At 44.5% G+C, this 20,670-nt stretch overlaps 1 protein-coding gene across 2 annotated transcripts in view; it reads right to left on the bottom strand.

Moving 5' to 3' along the window:
* The window catches only part of TTF2 (transcription termination factor 2), a 53,357-nt gene extending 34,439 nt beyond the window's left edge, over positions 1 to 18,918 (bottom strand). For both annotated transcript variants that reach the window (XR_008629206.1, XM_055131519.1), the window contains exons 1-5: positions 18,851 to 18,918; positions 18,668 to 18,770; positions 16,922 to 17,008; positions 2,892 to 2,958; positions 221 to 1,240 (exon numbers count right to left, since the gene is read on the bottom strand). Coding sequence is in view for 1 of the 2 variants with exons in the window: in XM_055131519.1 (XP_054987494.1) it covers positions 221 to 1,240; positions 2,892 to 2,958; positions 16,922 to 17,008; positions 18,668 to 18,770; positions 18,851 to 18,878 (1,305 nt within the window). In the remaining variant the exon portion in view is untranslated. The remainder of the gene's footprint in view (positions 1 to 220; positions 1,241 to 2,891; positions 2,959 to 16,921; positions 17,009 to 18,667; positions 18,771 to 18,850) is intronic.
* Positions 18,919 to 20,670: the final 1,752 nt, after the last annotated feature.

Genomic DNA, 20,670 nt, shown 5'->3' with positions numbered 1-20,670 from the left:
CCCTTTTCACTATGTTGAAAACCTGGGATTTGGTGGGCTGACATCTTACATCCAGCTCACTTAATCCTGAGAATCTAAGTCCCGCGATAAACAGAAAGCAAGCACCCAGCTCTGAACCTTTTCACAGCAAGGTATTTATAGCCCACCTGTGAACTCCCAATTCTGGCCCTGCAAGCAGTGCCCCGACCTTCCAAGCAAAGTCGAGGAGGCCACCAGTTACCTTCTTCTGCCTCAGCTGCGTGGTGAGGTACATGCGCCGGGCCCCCAGGTCTAGAGTGGCCCCCTTCTTGGCAACATCTCCAACAGCAACAGGTCTTCTCTGCGTGTCCTGAGCAGGGAGGCTGGGGTCCTCCTTCCGAGAGTCTGGAGTCTCATCGAAGAGTAAGGGGCTCCCCGGCGTCAGGGACTCCGAGGTCCCCTCGTCTTCCTCACTGTCACTGCTGCTGGAGTCGACTGCTCGCCTGGCTTCCCAGGACAGCCTGGCGGCCGGTGCTGCAGGACGCACAACTGGCCCTTTCGGAGCCTGGATGTGCTCAGTCTGTGTGCCTGGGCTGTGCTCTGTGCTGCTGGCCTCCAGGTCCCTGGGGTGCTCCTTGTGGAGGTATGCCCCATTCTGAGGCTTGCCCAGTGGGTTCTGACTGTGAGCTATCTGAGGCAAAGGTTTGCATCCCTCTGCTCTTGGAGGCGCTGATCCTTCCTTCACTGACTGGCTGTTCCAATGGGATTTCTTCGGAAGGGATGCAACAGACTTTGTTAGATCACCATCATGGCTCTGTGTGAATGTAGTCACCAACAGGTCTTTTTGGTCAGTCCCTTCAATCGCCTTCACGTCGCTAGAAACCTCTACTTTTTGCCCTCGCTGCTTTTGTTGAGTGGCTACTTGCTTCTTCCTGACCTCCGGGTTGGATGAGCAATCTTTATCCACCTGGCACTGAGATTTGGGCTTCTGTTTCTTTTTTTGATCCACAGATTTTGGCTTCCATTGTTTCTCTTCATTCACAGATTCAGGCTTCTGCTCCCTCTCCTGATCCAAGATGTCATCTTCCCTTTTCCTTTGCTTCTTATCAGCCAACTTTTTCTCATCCTCACCTTTGAAGAACTGTCTCCAGAGAGAAGATTCTTGATTTTTGTTAAGCACCTTAAATGGGTTTCTCTGCTGGCTGGAAAGACAGTAAAATGGCTCAGATGAAGGCTGGGATTTAAGGACTACACCACGTTCTTCCTCCTTGAAATCAGGATCCTAAAAGACAAAGGAGATAATTTTAGTCAGACAGACTGATGCAACCTTTCTATCTGAGACTTTCTTTCTCAGGGAAAATGGGAACAGAGAGAGAGCAGCCCATTTTCTTGGAACATTCCTGCAACCACTTCTGCCTCCATAAAAGACTATGTGCCAAACTCACATACAGGATCTAGAGAGACAGCACAGGGGGAGGCACCTGCCTGTCAATCCCCAGAACCACAGCACTGCCAGGGGTAACCACAAAGCAGAGCCAGGAATAGTCCTGAGCACCACCTGGGGTGGCCCCAATCCCTCTCCCAGGTCCCCCCCCCCAAACTCTCACAGAAACTAATGTTCCTTATTGTTCAGCTCCTTCTCTGTACACAATCACTGCTTTTTGGGGCTTCAAGAAATAGAGATCAGATTTTTAAGCTCATTAATGGCCATGATCCAGAGACACACAAAAGAATCTCAGAACCAAGCAGCCTGCTACAAAGATGCCTTTGGATCTTGCACCAGGCTGATTTCACCGGGTGCCTCAGACGGGAGCAGGGGTTGTCCCTCTACCCGCCCTCTAGGAATCCCAACTTCCAGGACCCAGTGAAAAGACCAGGTACGCAGGACCAGTGACTGCAAACTCCAGACCTCAAGGGATAGGGGATGGGCCAGTCCTACTCATCTCCCTATCCCTATGGGACCCTGGATGTCATGCCCATGGCTGCTATGTAACTCATTAACGGCCATGATCCAGAGACACACAAAAGAATCCCGGAACTGAGCAGGTCACTCACTGCAGAGATTTCTCCAGATTCTAATTTTCTAAACTTTTAGAATTCTACAAGCATGTGGCTGCAAGAGCAGCCACATAACATCTTATTCTATTCATAACAAGCAATACAAAATAAATTATCTAGCATCTGCCTGTTTGGCAGGTTTGAGTGATGGCAGGAAAATTCAAAATAATGGCAGTGGGAAGATGTAATGGTGGTGGGACTGGTGTAGAAATACTGAATGTAATCCATTATTATGAACAACTTTATGAAAATAAAATTTAAAAAATAAAATGAAATAGAGATCAAAGTGCTTTGACAACAATGAAAGCTGCAACACGTACTTTTCTTGAAAGATGTCTCCTCTAGATGAACGCCTTCCCAAACCTAAACAAGGTACTATGCGTTTTACTTATTATTTTTAAATTTTGGATTTAGGAAGTTTCACTACAGGCATTTAGAATTGTGAATTCAACCAAGAGCTCTACATTCAGCCAGAAAAGTCCAGCTGCCCATTCTGCTTTCGCTCCTTGGGCCCCATGAGTCCCCCTATTCCAGCCTTCTAGGAGATGGTGAGTATACTGTACTCGGCCTACCTCAATATGAGTGTGTATAGCCAACAAGAAGATGCTGAGGTTCCTCAGAGCTAAATTTTCCCAAGTAGATTTTACAAACTACAGTAAAATTTAAGTACATAAAATACGAAGAAAATAATACCTTGAAATGGCCCAACTGGACTTTTGAATTAAAAAGCCTTACTGAGGCTTCCCTGGCTTAAGGGAGAGAGCTATGTTTCAGGGACAATATGCTGAAGCCTGACAGGCACATGGGCTGCAAGACCCCTTCAGGACTAGGTGCTGCAGATTTAACAGGCTAGAAAACAGATGAAAAACTCTTACCTGCCACGGGATATCTCCACACCACTGCTTCCCTTCGGCCTTACTTTTACTGCATCGGAAGAACAATCTGATGAAGTACAAAATAAAAATAATCAATGCTGAGAAAACCCATTAAATTAAGAGTCAAATTTCTTTTAAATCCAGGAAACATCTTAGAACTATTTGCCTCAAGTTATGAAAGATTGCTTAAAATCAATTACTCTTCACTGTCACTGTCATCCCGTTGCTCATCGATTTGTTCGAGCAGATACCAGTAATGTCTCCATTTTGAGACTTGTTGTTACTGGTTTTGGCATATCGAATATGCGACGGGTAACTTGCCAGGCTCTGCCATTGGGGCCGGAATACTATCGGTAACTTGCCTGGTTCTCCAAGAGGGGCAGAGGAATCAAACCTGGGTCGGCTGCGTGCAAGGTGAATGCCCTGCCCGCTGTGCTATTGCTCTACCGCCCCAATTACTCTTTATACACTTTAAAATTTATTTTACTGCACAGGTCACTTGAGTGGCTAAGAACACAGACATCACAGTAATATGATACAGGCACATTTATACATCTTACTACACAGAGAAAGGCAGCTATGAAGACTGATCAACAATGGCAGCAAAGAATCAAAACGAGAAAACCAGGCATTAAATGTCCCTAATGCAAGTCACAATCCTTTCTTACAAAGGAAAACAAATATACAACCTAGCCAATCAAAAATAGTGAAAGAACTGAAAACAAATAAACAAAAACCCTGAATTTGGTCAAACCTGGACCTAAATACCAACTTAAAGAAAATGCAGAGACTAGGCCATGGGGTGCACTGTGCCACCCTGACAGTGGGAAATGCTGTGTGACACATAACTTGATTGCTTCATTAAACAAAAGAAAGGAAAAGGGACTGAGAGGAATTGAGGGGACACTTATGAGGCAAATCAATTAATCACAATTTTGTGAATCTTATCTGGATCTTGACTAAAACATATATATAAATTGTTGCAAGGTAAACTGACATTTATGAAGCTATAAGAACTGGAAATTTGTATTCCTACTGGCTAACAACAACAAAAAAGAGCCCATGTCCTTTCACTGTTGTTGTTTCTGGTTTGTTTTTTTTTTTTTTTTTGGCCACACCCAGCAGAGCTCAGGGCTTACTCCTGGCTCTGTGCTCAGGGATCATTCCTGGCAACCAGGTGCGATGCAGGTGACAGACCCAGGTCAGCAGCATATGAGGCAAGCACCCTTCCTGCTGCAGTGTCCCTCTGGTCCCGTCAAGGACTGCTTCTCTCCCACAGAGCAGTACATGGCACTACCCCCAACAAGCTCTGGCTCTGTGGGGGGTTCTTCACGACACAGGCCCTCCAGATCTCCTAAGAGTCAGGCTTTTGCCCACAGGACTGTCATCACCGCAAACAATCTTCACTGGATTAAATAATGTGCGTGCCAGTGTTACCAGGTGACCTACCAGGGCACTAGCTGCTTTCCAGCATGCGATGGTTCTGGTGTTATTAAGTCCCGAGTATCAGTGGGTGTATCTTACTTGCCAATAACACCCCACAATCAGTCATCCAAAGAACTAAAACTTGTTTTGCCCATTTATAAACCAAAAAAAAAAAAAAAAAGTCTCATCTATTTTGATCTCACAATCTTAGGGAAAAAAGAACACGAACTCAGAAGCTCAATGATGATGTCCAACATGTATAAACCAAGGGGAGCCCTATCATTCCTCTAAAGGACAGAGTTCTCCCCATTGGTGCTGAAGGACTGGTACACTTCAAGGACCAAAGGGGAGGTGCCAGGGCTGTGTCTGGAGAATGCTGGTGTGCGGTGCCATCTGGTGTTGAAGGAAGAAAAGGACACATAGTTCCACACTTACAATCTTACAATCTCAAGTCCACACCTTTCCACTGCTGCTGCTCCCGCCTGTCCTTACAAGTAAAGCCCAGTGTGGGGGAGGAAGAGGCTGTACTCCCCAAGATTGTGCTCCAGAGTATGCGGTTCTGTGAAAGCCCTTCTAGTCTGCCGATGACATTATTCATGGGGACTTACCCATGTGTGCATGTCGACCCTGTACCACTTACAGGGTTCTAAGTCTTCCTTTATACATTTTATTCTGTGCTGTAGGACTTACTTTTACTTGTCCTAAAACAGCATTTTGGTTTATTTCTATTTTCCCCCACTGGGCGTCCCAGAGCACAGGTGGCAGGATCACTTGGTACACAGATGGCCCCAGGACCAAGCCTCACAGGAGCCCTGACACTTCCCAAGTCACGGAGACATCCTAAAGCTCCCTTCCGGCTCCGATTGCTCCCAAGGCCAGAGGTCAGGATCTCTCAGCCCTTGCAGGGCTTACTAAGGTTGGGCCTCCTGGCCTTGCACCTGATGAGTTAAGTATGTTTACCCACATAAGACATCTTCCAGGCCCTAAAGCAACATTTTAGCGACCCAGTTAAACCTCCCATCACTACTGATCTAGACTTGGGTGAAAAAGAAACACAGCACCCTTAGAAAGAAACATCTTCCTCTATTTTAAACTAATTATAACTTCTCAGCTTTGTCTACTTAGCATCATGCAGCATGCTAAACAACACAGAACTTTTCTTGAAGCTGCATGCTTAATTTTCTAGCTGCTTTCACATAAATGTAAAATGGGATTAATCCAAAGCTGTGTCTACCACAAATCATTTTTTTTTTTTCTTTTCGGGTCACACCCAGAGATGCACAGGGGCTATTCCTGGCTCTGCACTCAGGAATTACCCCTGGCGGTGCTCAGGGGACCATATGGGATGCTGGGAATCGAACCCTGGTTGGCCGAGTACAAGGCAAACAAACGCCTTCCCTGCTGTGCTAACGCCCCAGCCCCTGTCAGCCACAAATCTTAAGGCTTTTCCTTTCTTGTCTTAATGGTAGAGCCTGTTAGCCATAACCCCAACAGAGCAACTGCCTACTGAGCACTGCCAACACCAACACCAGACTAAAACCATCACACAGTTTTACTGAGACTCACACACTAGGAAGCCAGGGCTCCATGACCACTATGCCCAGTGACAAAATGGTCTACTCTACTGGGGAAAATGCCTGATCAATTCTCTTTCAGCAGGAAACATGCCCGATCAATTCTCTTCCAGCAGGTTTTTCTTTAATCATAGTGCACCCAATGCAATAATCATTGACTCAATCCAACTACCTCACCATACACTTGGAGAAAGGGGTAGTGTCCAGAGTGAACCAGATACTGGATCTCAAAACACATAGTATGTAGGGGCTGGATAGCGGGTAGGGCATTTGCCTTGCATGTGGCCGACCCGGGTTCGATTCCCAGCATTCCATATGTTCCCCTGAGCACGGCCAAGGGTAATTCCTAAGTGCAGAGCCAGGAGTGACCCCTGAGTATCGCTGGGTGTGACCCAAAAAGCAAAAAAAAAAAAAAAAAAAAAAAAACAACCCCACAGTATGGGGCTGGAGCAATAGCACAGCGAGTAGGGCGTTTACCTTGCACGCAGCCGACCCGGGTTGGAATCCCAACATCCCATATGGTACCCAGAGCACCAGCAGGAGTAATTCCTGAGTGCAGAGCCAAGAGTAACCCCTGTGCATCGCTGGGTGTGATCAAAAAAGCAAAAAAAGTTTAAAAAGTAAAAGTAAATTATAAAAAACCCATAGTATGACCCTGGGAGCCTAGGTCCCCTTCCTACGCACTCGTAATGCTTCCTCATGCCTATAAAACAGAGAAAGGAAGACCCACCCAGCAGGTCCCGGGGTGGTGAGAGATTCACATGCCATGTATAGCATTCTCAGTGGCATTCATGCTCCTCTGTCTTCACTTCCTCCTCTGTTCTCCATAATTCACCTGTTAGTGCAAACTAGATCCGCTCTTCAGTGGCTTCCACCACCTAAGAACATGGTTTTGTCCAGGAGAGGGTCCTAGGACAAAAATTTAAAAAGTGTGGGAATGCAAAAGATCTAGAATGGTCAATCCTGGGGGAACAGAGTGGGGCAGGGGGAGGCCAGAAGACTCAAGATACACTCTTATCTGATTGGGTGAAAATAGGGAACTGGATCTATGGAATAAATCAGTAAATCCAGAAACAACCGCACATAGTAATCAATTTATTTTTCACAGATGAGCCAAGCAATTAAATAGGAAAAGTCTTTAAAATTGGTACTGAAGGGCCAGAGAGACAGTACAGAGATTGAAGCACTAGTCTTCCACTTAGCTGGCCAGGTTTGATCTCTAACCCCCAGGCATGGCCAGGAGGGATCCCGAGAACAGAGCTACGAGCAATCCCTGAGCAAAGTCAGGTATGAGCCAAGCCAAAAGAGAGCACTGAAACAATGGAATAGTTATTCAAAGATGCAGAGGGAAAGAGATAAACTTCTACTTTTCTTACAACCAAATTAATCTGAGGCAGCTAATAGAATAAACAAAACAGATCATTAAAAAATGTAAAGCTTCCAGAAGAAACCACTATAGACGTCGGTGATCTTGGGGTAGGCAACAATTTCTCAGTGCAAATACAAAAACACCATTAATAAATGATAAATTTGACATCATAAAAAGGGAAAATCTCTGCTCTCCAAAAGACAGTTAAGAAAATGAAAATCACAGGGAAAGTATTTCCAAAGCATCTATCTGCCAAGTCCTTTGACAATACATAAGGATATTTTTCCAATATAATAATAAAAAGACTAGTAACAGCAATTTTTAAATAAAGAAAAGCAGCTGCAAGATGTGGTTTATGTTTACAGTTTTAAAATAAAAGTGCAGCCACGTGGATGAGAGTTTTGGAGATGAAGAGAGGGAGGAGGGTGAGACCACGGGAGTCCAAGGACAGGAGACAGACCCACGGTGATGTAATTGTTCACCACAACCATGGCAGCAAACACACAGGCTATGAGAAAAAATTATACAGAAATGACAATATAAACAAACTACTACAAATTAGATGTGCAGCAAATAGTATCAATATACTACTTGTGAAATGTATCAAATTTTGTAAATATGTTGCCATTAGATCAAGTCTACATGGGATTTCTCTTTTTTTTTCCAACCACGTGTCAATTTACAATGATCTCAATAAAGACTTCTGGTTTCACCGGACTACATCAGATTAAAAGGTTTTGCATGGCCAAAGAAACTCAGGCAAAAACAGATTGAATGGGAAACAATATTCTCACATAAAGCTCCAGTTAAAGGGCTAATATCCAAGATAGGTAAAGCACTCACAAAGCTCAACAATAAAAAAAACCTAATACTTCCATCAAAAATAGAGAGAGGAGGGGGCTGGAGTGATAGCACAGCGGGTAGGGTGTTTGCCTTGCACGCGGGCAACCTGGGTTCGATTCCCAGCATCCCATGTGGTCCCCTGAGCACGCCAGGGGTAATTCCTGAGTGCAGAGCCAGGAGTAACCCCTATGCATTGCTAGATGTGACCCAAAAAGCAAAAAAAAAAAAAAAAAAAGAAAAAAAAAAGGGAGAGGAGATGAACAGACAATTTCCCAAAGGGGCAATCAGGTGGCTAGAGGGTGTATGCAAAGTATTCATCACCACTTATGATCAGGGTAAGTGAAAACACCAGTAACATGGCATCTCACATCAGTGAGAATGGTACACATTAACAGGACTGGAAATAACCCACACTGGCAGGATGCAGTGGCATGGGAACCTTCATTCACTGATGCTGGGAATGTTTTCTGCCTCAACCTCTAGGAGAAGCAATCTGGAGATTTCTCCAAAATGTATGAAAAGAACTTGCATAAGAACCATCAATTCCACTTCTTGGCATCTACCTCCCAAACCAAGAAACACTCTTTTAAAAACATATACGCACAGCTATGTTCACTGTAGGACTGAACACAGCCAGAGAATAGAGGCAACCAAAATGCTTCACCACAGATATGAATGGACAAATAATTTGTGGTATATATACACAATGGAATACTACATAGCTATAAAAAAAAAAAGAAATCACACAATAACTGGAAGGTAACATTAGTTAAATGAAGTAAGCCAGAGGGAGAAAAATAATACCAAATATTCTCATTCATCTGTGGAATACAGAGTACAAGGGAAATTACTTCCAACAATGATAAACCCATTGGATTATAAAACTGAGATTAGGAAGCAAGGTAGGGGAAGTGAGTGGGGGGAAGAAGTGAGTCAAGCTTAGGACACAAAACAAATATACAAGATATGGGTGGCTGTATACACTAGCAACAAACCATGAGAAGGAAATTAAGAAAATCCCATTTACTATTGGTTCAGAAAGAATAAAAGGGAGAGGGGCTGGAGTGATAGCACAGCGGGTAGGGCATTTGCCTTGCACGCGGCCAACCCGGGTTCGATTCCCAGCATCCCATATGGTCCTCTGAGCACCGCCAGGGGTGATTCCTGAGTGCAGCGCCAGGAGTAACCCCTGTGCTTTGCCAGGTGTGACCCAAAAAGAAAAGAAAAAAAAAAGAATAAAAGGGAGTAAGTTTAAAAAAGGAGGCAAAAGACCTGCTTACTGAAAACTATGAGACACTAATAAAAGTAAAGAAGATACAAACAAAAATTGTGTGTGCTCAGAGATGAGAAAAATTAGCATTGTTAGAATGTGCAAAGTATCCAAAGCATTCTATAGATTGAATGCTATCCCTATAAAATTTCCAATGACATTTTTCACAGAATGGATATATAATCCTGAAATTTAACATTACAAAGACCCGGAAAGCCAACCAACCACTGAAAAAGAACACTAGCGCCATGACACTTCTTTCTTTTCTTTTCTTTTCTTTTTTTCTTTCTTTCTTTCTTTCTTTCTTTCTTTCTTTCTTTCTTTCTTTCTTTCTTTCTTTCTTTCTTTCTTTCTTTCTTTTTTCTTTCTTTCTTTCTTTCCTTCCATTTCCTTCCTTCCTTCCTTCCTTCCTTCCTTCCTTCCTTCCTTCCTTCCTTCCTTCCTTCCTTCCTTCCCTCCCTCCCTTCTTTCCTTCCTTTCTTTTTGCTTTTGGGTCACACCCAGCGATGATGCACAGGGGTTAACTCCTGGATCTGTACTCAGGAATAACTCCTGGCGGTGCTCGGAGGACCATGTGGGATGTTGGGAATCGAACATTGGTTGGCCGCGTGCAAGGCAAACGCCCTAACCACTGTACTATTGCTCCAGCCCCCACATTTCTTGATTTCAAACTACATTAGAAAACTAATTATCAAAATACTATGATGTTGGCATAAAGCAGAGCTGTAAATCAACAGAAAAGAAAATGCAGCTATAGGTGTCAAAATAGTGAATGTAACCCATTATTGTGAACAACTTTACAAAAATTTTTAAAAAAAGAAAAAAGAAAATGCAGCTATAAACCCACACATATATTATCAATTAATTTAACAGGCCAAAAATATACAATGAAGAAAAGAGTCTCATCAATATATGATGGGAAAACTAAACAGCCACATGCAAAAAAAATGAAACTGGACAAGTATCTTACCCCATCTTCAAATTTAAACCAAAACAGAAAAAACTTAGAAGATCTGAAACCATAAATGTAGGAAGAAACTCTAAGTAATCTGCTTGATGTTCTTTTCCTTGCATCTGACACCAAAACAAACAATGGCAAGCAAACCAGAGGAACTAAGATGACTTCACTGGGGGGCCTGGTGCCACCAGCAGGCTAACCTGTACCTGCGGGGCGAGTACACCAGCAGCCTGATGGTGCCTTCAGACTTCCAGATAACCCCAAATTGCTGCTGTGCCTTTGGCCAGACCCCAACAACTTGGCACCAAGTTTACCAAAAAATTAAACGGCCAAAAGTTAGGTCTGTGGGAGACACACCCACAAACCACCTCCAGCTCAGCTCTATAAGCTCATTTATTGGCCTTATTTCAGAAACCCATAAATCTCAAAAGAGATAAAAAGACGCAGTTAGGGCCTGTAGTGCGGAGGTATGCGGGAACCCGTGACTGAGAGCTCCAGGCCTGCTTGGATCAGGACTGGGCCTCCACCCCCAGGTCCCCAGTTTTCCAGCAGCTTGGCAGTCACACCCACAAACTGCCTCTGGCGCCATGTAATCTCATCAACAGCCAAGACCCAGGAACTATAAACTAAAACTCCTGAAAGTGAGCACCTCAGAATGTCTTGACCCCACACCAGGCTGTCTCCATAGGGGCGTCCCAGAGGGAGGTGGGAGAGAGTCCTCCCTGCCACAAGAGGCCCAACTCCAGCAGCCAAAAACCTCCACAACCCAACCTCTGGCACGCTCAAGGCTGCTCCCCAAGTGCTCGGGCCAAGCCACATGCATAAGCGAAGTCCTACAGAACCCAGATAATGTGGAACTTTGTGACCTTGAACTCTGGGCTCAATGGGACCAGGAGTGGAAATCCTCTGCCCACTTTCCCCAGTCTCCAGCGACCCAGGGGTCATGCCCATAAGCCACCTCCTGCAGGCACCAGATAATCTCGTCATCGGCCACCATCCAGATCACACGGCTGCTTCTCCCAAAAGGGAGCATAACATGAGTCCCCCACAACCATGCTACTGGACTTGGAGCCAGGTTGTTTCACACTGGGTGCCTCAGAGGGGGGCGGGTGAGAGCCCTCCCCACCCAAAGGGACCCAGCTCCGGGAGCCAAAAACCACCACAACTCAACCACTGTCATGCTCAAGGCCGCTCCCCACACTCTCAGGCCAACCCTCACATATGAGTAGACATACTCCTGGACTGTGCGGCCACAACACATCATAAAACACTCCCTGCCCATTCTCCATAATTACCACACCACATTTGATGGGGTTCAAAGAGTAGGCAACAAATCATAGGAGGAAATATATATATAAGCATATATACATATTTTCAGATATATATGTCAAAGCTCACATCACCCAAACTTTAACAACATGTTAGTGATATCCTATAGAATGAATATCTTAATGGCTCCTGCCAAAATAGAATAATCTTCACACTGTTTCCTATATGAATACTTTTTTGTAAGCATGCTCAGCAGTTCTTCATAACAGACAATACGAAATATATTGTTTTGGCTGTGTTTTGGGACAGGGATTAGGGTTTGGGATGGAAACATCCCGAATTTGGTGGTGGGAAGGTGTAATGGTGGTGGGACTGGTGTTTGAATATTGAATGTAAACAAACATTGTGAACTAAAATTATTGGGATGCCGGGGATCGAACCCAGGTCGGCCGCGTGCAAGGCAAATGCCCTACCCGCTGTGCTATCGCTCCGGCCCCAAAATTAAAAATTTTTTTTTAAAAAAAGTAATATGGAGTTCATGAGAAATTCAATCAGCTTAATAAACGGCTGAATAAGTAGCAGTACTCTTACATTATAAAAAAAAAAGAAGAAATAAAAAAAGAAAGTCTTCATTGAAAATCTTCATTGAAAAAAAGAAAATCTTCATTGAAAAGTACACAATCAACAAACTGAGAAGTCAACCAGTGAGGGGGAAACCACGTAACTGATAAAGGGTGAACATACTGATCTGTGAATAACTCAAACAACTCATCAGCAAACACTGGAACAAATGAAAACTGGACAGAGCTTTTACCCCCCTGGAGAACCCATTGTTCTCTTCCTCTATCACCCAGCACCTCCCCATCCTCCCCATCCCCCTATCCCTCCCATCTCTTTCTCTCTCAGCTATGCTCAGGGCTAAATCCTGACTCTCAGGGAGAAGCCTATGTTCCCTCTTGAACATGTATCTCTCATTTTCTTTCCCTCCCCTCATATATCTATCCTTCCTCTCTCCCTCCTTCCCTTCCTTCCTTCCTTTCTCTCTCCACCCCATCTCTTTATTTTGGGATGATTCTCAGCTGTGCTCATGGCTCACTCCTAGCTGTGCATTCAGAGATCATTTCTGCTGGGGTTCAGGGGGCCATAAGGACTGCTGAGGATCAAACCTGGGTTTACCTCATGGAAGGCAAGTGCCATACCCATTATACTGTCTCCAGGATTGATCCCTGAACACAAAGCCAGCAGTAAGCCCTAAGCAGAGCTGGGAATAGCTCAAAAACAAACACAAAACAATCTACTTGACTATTCTACTTCACTGAAAAAGGGGGACTGAGGGTGGGACAGAGCATATAGAGATATTTCCCCCCATGAGGCCTAAAGACAGGCAACAGGTGAGCTGATAAGGGGCTCAGCATCACTGCTCATCATGGAAATGTAAATCCAAACATGAAATTAGCCTATAAATAAATGGAAATGGAGAGTATCATGCTGAGTGAAATGAGTCAGAAGGAGAGGGACAGATATAGATTGGCTGCATTTATTTATGAAAGAGAAGGGAGCAGTATGACAATCATAGCTTGGAATGATCATGCTGGACAAGAACTGAGTGTTAAAAGTAAGTAAAGGGATATACCTGATAATCTTTCAGTATTTGTAAACCACAATGCCCAACAGGGGAGGGGGAGGGAGAGAGGGAGAGGGAGAAAGTGCGAGAGGGAGAGAGGGAGAGAGAATAAAAGCAAAAAGCGCCTGCCATAAAGGCAGGCTGAGGGAGGGTGGGAGAAAAACTGGGGACACTGGTGCTGAAAATGTACACTGTATGACTGAAACCTAATCAAGAACAGCTTTGTATGAGTCTCTCACAGTGATTCAATAAAAATATTTTATAGATAAAGAGAAAGAAAGAAAAAGAGAGAGAGAGAGAGAGAGAGAGAGAGAGAGAGAGAGAGAGAGAGAGAGAGAGAGAGAAGATACAACAAGCATTGGCAGGGATGTGGAGAAAAGGAAATGTACAGCCTGTGCACTTGTGGTAACAATACCAACATGTGAGCCAGTGTGGAAAACAGTTTGGCAGCTCTCAAAAGTTGAAAGTAGAAATATCCCATAATATTTCAGCTATTCCAGTTCCTACCAGGTATTCCACCTCTGGGTATTTATGTGAGGAAAAGAAAAACAGTGATTTGTAAAGGTATCTATATGCCCCATTCACTGCATCATTACTATACACTTCAAGGTAATGGAATAGCCAAGAAATGGAAAGAAACAAAGCATTCAACAATGGAGGAATGGACAGAAGAAAACATGCTTCTACCTCACAGTGATAGACTTGTCAGCTACAGGAAGAAAAGAGAGCATTCATTTGCAACAATAAAGAGGGACAAGAGGTATGAAGTGAAATGCATCAGAGAAATAGGAAACTTCCATGATCTTGCGGTATACAAGGAATGAAAAAAAAGGACTCAGGGATGAGGCTCAGGTGCAGAGTACGTGTTGTACATGTATAAAGCCGTGGGGCTTGATTCCCCGTGTGTTCCCACTCCCTAGCACTGCCATGTATAGCCCCCACAATGAACCTAAACATACTATAATTAATATTAAAATTAAACCATATGTACAGAGAACATTGATGGGTGCCAAAGTGTGCAGGTCAGGTGGATATATCAGGTAAAGAGAGTCCAAAAGTGCAAACGTGGGCTAGGAGATGGATCTGTGGACCAGAGCACAGGCTCTGCATGAGGGAGCCCCAGGTCTGACAGTCCCACAAATCCCACAAGCAGCATAAGGAGTAACACTAAGCACCGAGGGGGGTGAAGCTGATGTGATCCAAGGGTGAGCCACTGGTGTACATATTGACATGAAGGCATGAAGGGGCCAAGTAGCTCAATGGGCTAAGGGCATGGATTCCATAGAAGAGGTCCTGGAGCTGTCCACAGCAAGCATGGCCTCCCAAGCATTGCCAGGAAACACCAAGTGCTCCTGAGCACTTGCAGGTGTGGGGAAATCCCTCCTCACTCCCCAAATTTTAAATATATGCACATATGCGGCAGGATGATACCATTTCACCGAAACTCTTCAGTGCCACCCTCAAGAACATCACGCGAAGACTGGAATGGGAAGGAATGGGAGTGAAGATAGACGGTCGGCAATTACACCACCTCCACTTCGCTGATGACATCATTCTCATAACGCCAAACATTAGCCAAGTGGCACAAATGCTGGCCGATTTCAACCACAAGTGTGGAAAGGTCGGATTGCAGCTGAATCTCAACAAGATGATGCTCATGAAAAACGAACTAGTCCCTGAAGCTCTATTTGCTCTTAATGGAACGAACATCTCCAAATGCAGCAGCTATGTGTACCTGGGTCGAGAAATCAACATGAGGAATGACTTGGCACCAGAACTGCGCAGGAGGAAGAGAGCAGCGTGGAATGCCTTCAAGAGTGTCGAAAAAGTAGTTAAGAGGACGAAGAACCTCCGACTCCGGGCACATCTTTTCGATTCCACCGTTCTTCCTGTACTAACATATGCCTCAGAAACCTGGGCCCTATGCAAACAGGATGAGAACGCTATTCGGGTATCCCAAAGAGGAATCGAAAGAGCTATGCTAGGAGTATCACATCTCACTCAAGTGAGAGAAGGAATCCGGAGTTCTGACCTCCATCGACGGTCAAGAATCAGGGACACTGTCTCGTTTGCCAAGGCATCAAAAATCAGATGGGCCAGTCATGCAATGCATTTCAGACGACAGCTGGACAAGAGCTGTTACCAACTGGATTCCACGGGACGTCAAAAGACCGCGTGGCAGCCCACTAACTAGATGGTCAGATTTCTTCGTCAAATCCCTGAATGAACGATTTGAGGCTCTTCCTGTTCCCGGAGCAAGCAGATATCATTGGGCTGCACTAGCACTCGACAGGGACAAATGGCAACGTTACTGGCATCCGCTCGAGCACATCAAAGATCAACGGGACGACAAGTGATACAAGTGATGTATACACACACACACACACACACACACACACACACACACACACACACCTTTAAACAAAATGATAGGCCAGAGAAATAGCATAATGGGTAGAGTGCTTGCTTTGCACCAGCTAATTGGGGTTCAAACCGTGGCACTCCATACAGTCCTCTGAACCCTGGCAAGGGTGATCCTTCAGCACAGGGCCAGGAATAAGTCCAGAGCATAGCTGAGCATCATCCCAAAAACACACAATAACCAAAAGGCAAAATGATGTTGGGAGGGTCAGGAGATAGACCAGTTTTCCCATCAGTAAGTGTTCAATCAGACACAGTGACTTCCTATCAAGTATCTTGTATCTTAATTCCTTTCCTAGGTAAATTAAAATCTCACATTTTCTGTGAATTTATGAATTTTTCTTTGGAGTATCTTCCCAGTAGGTACCTTCTATCTTTACTAAACAAGTAGGCAGCATAAACATTGCAAAGATAATACACAAATGCCTAATTTTTGTGGGGAAAATATTCCAAGCCACATAGAATATCAAGTCTGGTCTCTCTTCCTGGCTGGCTTGATCAGGTCTCCATTTAAATTCAGGCTAATGGGGGCCAGAGCAATAGTACAGCAGGCAGAGCATTTGCCTTGCATGCAGCTGACCCAGATTAGATTGCACACATCCCATATGACCTCCAGATCGCCACCAGGAGTAATTCCTGAGTGAAGAGCCAGGAGCATGGCTCTGAGCATGGTCAGGTGTGACCCAAAAAGCAAAATAAATAAATATAAATAAACTCAGGCTAAATTATTACCAAGCCAAATGCTTACAATTCTATTACTCTAAATGCAGATTAGAAATCTGTTCAATGTAACCTCTAGTGAATTCCTATTTATATTTCAATACAAATGTCAAAATAAAATTCACGAGAAAGATCACCTACTGTTTAAATATACCTCCTGTCCTGAGATTCCATTAAAAGGAGAATAAACATTCTGCAACTCTTTAAAATACACTAGACATTTTTACACAATGAATCATTCTACCAGAAGAAAAATGACTAGCTAGTGCAAATCAATGACAGTTGGTGAGCTGATTACATTGGCCACTTATGCACTGGGAAAGAGTCAAGTGAAGCAGTTTATCCTGAAATGAAACTAGGTCGGGCTTCTCAGATTAAGTTGTGTCTCAAGAGTTAGGGAGTCACAACCCAGAAGATACTCCATACATATAAAAATACTGTTTGCTTTCATTGTGAATTTTAAAATTCAATCTTAAGAAAACATTTCTGGCTGTAACTTTTCCAGTTAAAGAAGGAAAAAAAGTAAACACACTTAGATGTTCTTTTTGGACACATACGTGTATTCATTCTTGTCTTGCAGTTGATGCAATCCCTGAAGTTCCACCACGAAGTCCTCATGCAATAAACAGTGGGACACAGGAATACTAGAGGGCAGGAAATATAACATTTGTTTGAGCAGGCAAAGAATGGAGGCCAACATACTAAAATTAATTCTGGATCTGAATGTTGAGTTAATGTATGACCTCCCAGAGGTTTGCAAATCACACCTTTTTGTCTGTTGCTTTCATCTGCCGAAGGAACCCACCTTCCATCCTTACCTTCTCCTTCACATAAGCAAATTTCTTCAGTATCTTTGTCCTGATGACTCAGGAGTTGAAAAGCATACTATAGTGTATGATTTCTATATTATGACAGCCAAATTAAAGATCTAAGTCTGGCTACAAATCTTCCCCAGGTTCTTACATCATCCTTTTTCCTTTAATAAAATGTTAGTAATAAGTGTTATTCCCAAGTCTATTCTAGTAACGCATGCTACCAATCTTAAGCTTGGTGTTTAATGCTTCCCTTCAACTTTTTCAGGATGAAATTATTTACCTAAAACATTTCAGAGTGAATGGTTTTGAGTGAAGATCTAAAAGATTTCATATGACTTATCTTTTTTCCCTTTGCTAATATTCTGGTTATGACATATTAGAACTAGCTCAAGTTCATCAAATAACCCATATTACTCGACTAGTTTGTATACCAGTGCAGTTGTATAAATGGCACTTTATACAAAGTCATGTTACTTTTAATGTATGAAATTTGAGTATTAATAACCATTATGTGTCTCTTACCTGCTACGGAGGAAAAAACTTCTACCAAGGATCATTAGCAAATTAGAAAAAGAGCTAAACGAGGTGATTGCTTAAAATTTCACTTAAGACTATCAACGATTTGTTTTTGTAAAAACAAATATTAATGCTTTTTCAAAAACTATTAACTTTCCTCAGAGAGTTCTTAGAGAACATGCTTAATATTTCTGGATCTCGGCATCTCATTTTTTTAAACTATTGTGCTGAAAAACCTAATGTTTTTCTCAGGGTTGATCCTTAAAATAACTTGCTTCTTGGGCTTACAATTCCAACTTCATGGAATACGAAGAATCCTGTTTTCAAAGAAGAGGGTAACTGGCCACTGAAGTATTCGGCATTTTCTGCCTAGCAGGGACTCTGAGACTTTCCCGTGTGTCTGGAGGTCACTTTGTACTTCGGGAGGAATAAGATGGTCACGGTCCACCAGGAGAACAGAAATCGTCCAAGACGGGACCACTGACCTGCAGACCGGACCCACATCCTGGCCAGGGAGGAAAGCACGCGGGCTGGGGGGAGCAGCATCTCTGAACGCCCCCCTCGCCCTGAGCCATCAATATATTTTTTTAATTGTTTAAATTTTATTGAATCACCGTGAGATACTTACAAGCTTTCATGTTTGGGTTACAATCTCACAATGTTCGAACAATCATCCCTTCACCAGTGCACATTCCCTACCACTAATAGTATAGTTTTGGAGGGGGAGCACACCCAGAAATGCTCAGGGGTGACTCCAGGCTCTGCTCTAGGGGTGGGGGTGCTACAGGCTGCCGGGAACTGACGCGGCGCCTGTCCCCCTGCACCGTCGCTCAGGCCCTGCGCCTTTAAAGGGTCCGCGGTCTGCAGCCGGGTTCCCGGTCCCGGGAAGCGGCGGCTGGGGTCGCGGCGGGCCCGCGTGCTGCAGACGGGGCCCCGGGAAGCGCGGCGGGAGTCGCGCATCGCGAGACCTACTCGGTGGCCCGCACGAAACCGCAAGAGCGCGCCCGGCACACGTAGAAACTCTTTCCTTTATTCACGCCATCGCGGACGCCCGTCTTCAACAAACAGAGGGTTCCTGAGGAGACAAAGTGGACAACGATGACGCCACGTTACACTCCCAGAGCCTTGGGGTCCCTAGGACCCGGACCGGCTTACCGTGCTCAGGACATCTGATTAGTTCCATTACGCTCCCTCGGCTCCGCGTCCGGGAACTCCAAGCCGTCCTTCCGCCTCTGACCCCGCCCTCTCACGCAGAGCCAATCACCATCCACCTCTCGCAGTTGGCCCGCCCGCCCCTGGCCTTAACGACAGTCCCTGGCTATTCTCAGCCAATCAGACAGGAAGCTTGCTCACCTCCAACCAATCACAGGCACCTTGGGCTTGGCGCGCGCTGAATCAAACGTGGAGCAAGGGAGCTTGGGGCCAAGACAATTGACTGGCGGGCGTGGCTGCGACTAGGGAGCAGATTCCGGGCTGGCTGGGTTTAGGAAGCTCGGGTTTGCCAGTCCTGAAAGAGGAAGGAGCGAACCTGTGGCGCCATTAATTTTCCTGTGAGATCAATAAGTGGCACTAGAAGGCTGGAGCGCAATAGCAGAGCAGGTAGGGCGGTTGCCTTGCACCCGGCTGACCCGGGTTCGATTCCAGCATCCTTTATGGTCCCCTGAGCACCGCCAGGGGCAATCCCTGAGTGCAGAGCCAGGAGTAACCTCTGAGCATCGCTGGTGTGACCCAAAAAGCTAAATAAATAAAGAAGAAGTGGTCCTAGAGGAAGTTCAATGCTAGGTGTATCCTCTAAGCTAGGAGAAGACACCCGCAAAAATTTATTCCTTGAGCTTCGCAGTCATCTGTATCACTGTATCACTGTCATCCCATTGTTCAACACTTTACTCCAGCTTGCACCAGTAACCGTCTCCATTCGTCCCAGCCCTGAGTTTTTTTTCTAAATTTTTTTATTGAGTCACCATGTGGACTTCAGGTTTAAGTTTCAGTTATACAATGCTCGAACACCCATCCCTTCACCAGTGCACATATTCCACCACCAAGAATCACAGTATAGATCCACCCCGCACCCCCACACCCCTACCCCCCTCACGCCCCTAGCCCCCACCCACCCTTAGCACCCCCCCCCGTGTAACTAATAAATTTCACTTTACTTTTACTTTGATTGCATTCAGTATTTCAACAAAACTCACTATTATTGTTTGGAGAGTCTCTCCCCTAAAGTCGGACCTGCTGAAAAGGAAGCATTAGATAATTTGTTTTCCATTGCTGAGAATGAAGAGGTATGAGGTCGAGTGACCACACTTAGTGGCCTCACGGTTTTGGGTTTCTGTATTTTAGTATTTTAGTAACTAAGTCCAGAGAGATATCTGCCAGAAGTTGCATCATTGCCAACTTGTACTTCTCAGTTACATTATATTCCACATATGAGTGCAATCTTTCTATGTCTGTCTCTTTCTTTCTGACTCATTTCACTCAACATGATACTTTCCATGTTGATCCATTTATATGCAAATTTCATGACTTCATGTTTTTTGACAGCTACATAGTATTCCATTGTGTAGATGTACCAGGTTTCTTTAACCAGTCATCTGTTTTGGGGCACTCTGGTGTTTTCCAGATTGTGACTATTGTAAATAGTGCTGCGATGAACATAGAAATACAGATGCCATCTCTACTATACCTTTTTGCCTCTCCGGGATATATTCCCAGGAGTGGTATTGCTGGGTCAAAAGGAAGCTCAATTTCTAATTTTTTGAGAATCATCCATATTGTTTTCCAAAAGCCAGCCCCGAGATTTTAGCAGTCATTCATACCTGGTCCTAATAGACACTTGCAACAGGGGTAGGTCACTGGGGAAGACCATCTCTACAGCTGATTGGTGAATTGAGAAGTGGGCTTTGCAGCAGACAGCAGACAGGATTTATTGGGGCCAATCCACAGCCACCCTCCAGCCTTTGGCATGGTGCTTTAGA

Source organism: Sorex araneus, chromosome 3 (genome assembly GCF_027595985.1).
Source record: "Sorex araneus isolate mSorAra2 chromosome 3, mSorAra2.pri, whole genome shotgun sequence".
NCBI lineage: Eukaryota > Metazoa > Chordata > Mammalia > Eulipotyphla > Soricidae > Sorex > Sorex araneus.
This window is presented reverse-complemented; position numbering and strand designations above follow the sequence as displayed.